This window comes from Pinus tabuliformis, chromosome 2_2 (assembly GCF_031772625.1).
Source record: "Pinus tabuliformis cultivar Carrire ecotype Pingquan chromosome 2_2, CPIR1, whole genome shotgun sequence".
Taxonomy (NCBI): Eukaryota; Viridiplantae; Streptophyta; class Pinopsida; order Pinales; family Pinaceae; genus Pinus; species Pinus tabuliformis.
The window spans coordinates 610,209,828-610,212,666 of NC_142300.1; the positions used below are offsets into that span (position 1 = coordinate 610,209,828).

Genomic DNA, 2,839 nt, shown 5'->3' on the forward strand with positions numbered 1-2,839 from the left:
TCTTAATCCGCAATGAATTAAGATCTAATTGGAGACCTAAATATTTAGTAGGTAACTCAGCCAGCCGGAAACCGAGCTGCCGAGTTAAGTGAACCTTAACAGCAGCTGGCGTATTAAAAAAGAAAGTACAAGATTTATCATAATTGATGGCCATACCTGAAGCTGACATGAAAGCCTCTAACACTCGCTGAAAGCCCCTGACCTCTCGGAGTGATGCCTCGCCAAACAACATTATATCATCAACAAATTGCTGATGTGTGATGACAAGGTCAGGGCCCCATAATCTAATACCTCTGAGTCCGCCTGTCCTGACCTCCGTCTTGATTTGCCTGCTTAGCCCTTCCAGTGCGAGGATGAACAAGAAAGGTGAAAGAGGGTCTCCCTGTCGGATACCCCGCGAAGCCTTAAACAGAGCCGTAGGTATCCCATTAAGCAATATGGAAAAAGTCGGAGTGGAAACCAAGTTTAGAATCCAAAGTATCCATCTATGGTCAAAACCGTAGGCTGCAAGGATTGCTCGCAAATAGTCCCAATTCAAGCGATCGTATGCTTTTGATAAATCTAGCTTCAGGAGCATGCCTGGTCGCTTTCGCTGTTTTAAAGAGTGTATCACCTCCTGGGAAACCACAATGCCATCCAAAATTTGCCTGCCCTCAACAAAACCTGTCTGCTCAGGCGCAATCAATGTGGGGAGAAGAGGCTTCAACCGTTTCGCTATCACAGTAGAGATAATCTTGTAAAGTACATTGCATAGGGCGATTGGTCTGAATCCCTGTGGTTCATCCGATGACTGAGCCTTAGGGACCAAAGTAAAGAAAGTAGAGTTGAGAGCTGGCCTGACTTGCTGGCGTAGTCGGGATTCCTCCACCACTGCCAAGATATCTGGCCCTAGGAACCTCCAACAGGCCTGAAAAAATTCAATGGTATAGCCATCAGGACCTGGAGCCTTATTTGTAGGCATGTTCATCACAACCTCTTCGACTTCTTCCAGGGTGACAGCCCGCATTAATGCCCTATTCTGGTCAGCTGTAACAGTTCTTGGGATGTGTCGACAGATGTTAGTGATAGCCTCCCAACGATCTCGCTGAGTCTCATTGAGAACCCCCTAGAAGTAATCCACTAGAGTGTTCTCAATGTCAACCTGCTCCACCACCCGTTCCCCTGCTGCATTCTTAAGAGAGAAAATCCGATTTCTATGCCGGTGCTGAATCATGGATTGGTGAAAAAAATTTGTATTCCGTTCACCTTCTCGCAACCAGCGCACCCGAGATTTTTGACGCCATAAAATCTCTTCCTGTTTACGACGCTCCTCTAACTGACTTATGAGACTTCCTTCCTCCCGACTGATAGCGTCATCATGGCCTTTCACTATGATTCGCTGCTGTAAGAGCTCCAAAGCTTCTTGTAAGCGCTGCTTAGCTTCGTGTATATTGCCAAATTCTTGGCGATTCCAATCCTTAATGTTCTGCTTGAGTTCTTTAAGCTTCAGTTGAACGGTATGCATACTTCCATTTCCACTACTGGTACTTTGATTCCACCACAATTCCAGTCGTTGAACAAATTGAGGATCACGTAACCAAAAAGATTCAAAACGAAAAGGTTTTTTGCCTTTGATAGTCTTAATGTCTACCTCCAAACGGATGGGCCAGTGATCGGAGCCAATGCTCGGGAGAATGGTAGATTCAATGAAAACATCCCGATTTAAGATGGACTCTGATAATAAGAAGCGGTCGAGACGAGAGACAATTTGATGCTGGCCGCCCCGCCGATTATTCCAAGTATGTGTTCCATTAAGAGTGTGAATATCCACTAAGTGTAACTCTCTAATAAAATCATTAAAATCGTCCATGAGTGCATCCTCTCGCCTAGACCCTCCTCGCTTTTCAGCTAAATTTCGAATGAGATTAAAATCACCCCCAAGCATCCAAGGAATATTGGGCAAAAGGCTCCTCAGAGTATGGAGGTTCCGCAAGAACCCCTGCCGTTCCTGATGAATATGAGGCCCATACACCCCTGTGAATAAAATATGCTCCCCCATTCCAACTAGCCGAAACACTCCTGAAAGAATACGGGGAAGGGAATACCAATGTTCAAAAATTACCACGTCTGGGTTCCATAATACTGCTAGTCCCCCTGCTGTGTCTACTGCGTCGAGAGCCATAACCTCATAACCAAGTTTTAATTTCTTAACAACGTCTTCCATCTGATGACTTTGCATCTTCGTTTCCTGAAGAACCAAAATACACGGTTTGTCTCTCAGAATTCGCTCCTTCAAATATCGTTGTTTCCCACGACTGTTAAGTCCCCTTATATTCCAGCTTAATACAATCATTTAAGATTTCCGAGGGTTTGGGACGAACACCTCTGACAGAGGTATCACCTTTCCAGAGTTTACCAGATTCTCACCTACGGCTTGAATGGATTCATTTAACGTGCGACGCCCTTTCTTCCGACCGAGCTTACCTGAACTATCCCCTTCCTGAGCATCAGGCAGGAGCCGCACATCGATACAGCCAACCGTCTTCTCCTTGTAGCGCTGAAAAGTGTCCTTGTACAGTTGTTTCTCATTCTCTGGTATGAATCGTTCATCCAATTTCTTCCACTCCGTAAGCAACCTTTTAAGAATAGCTTCCTCCTCGTTACCCACGAACTTGACAACATCCTGGCCCTCTGAAGGTGGAGCAATAGAAGTTTCAGCACGACTTTTATCAGCGCCTTCCGAATCCCGACTAGGACTTCTACTCTTTCTCTTGCCATCCTTGATAATTTCCATCGGTGCACTGACAGTACTTTCCAAATCCCGTCCAGGGAGGGTGGTGGCCAGACCCTGATTACCGTC

General features: G+C 45.7%; 1 protein-coding gene across 1 annotated transcript; it reads right to left on the minus strand.

The window, feature by feature from the left end:
• Positions 1-1,105: 1,105 nt before the first annotated feature.
• LOC149194139 (uncharacterized) lies at positions 1,106-2,332 on the minus strand. Its single transcript, XM_089407557.1, has one exon. It carries the CDS (start codon positions 2,330-2,332, stop codon positions 1,106-1,108), a length of 1,227 nt encoding a protein of 408 aa, XP_089263683.1.
• Between the last annotated feature and the right edge of the window lie 507 nt (positions 2,333-2,839).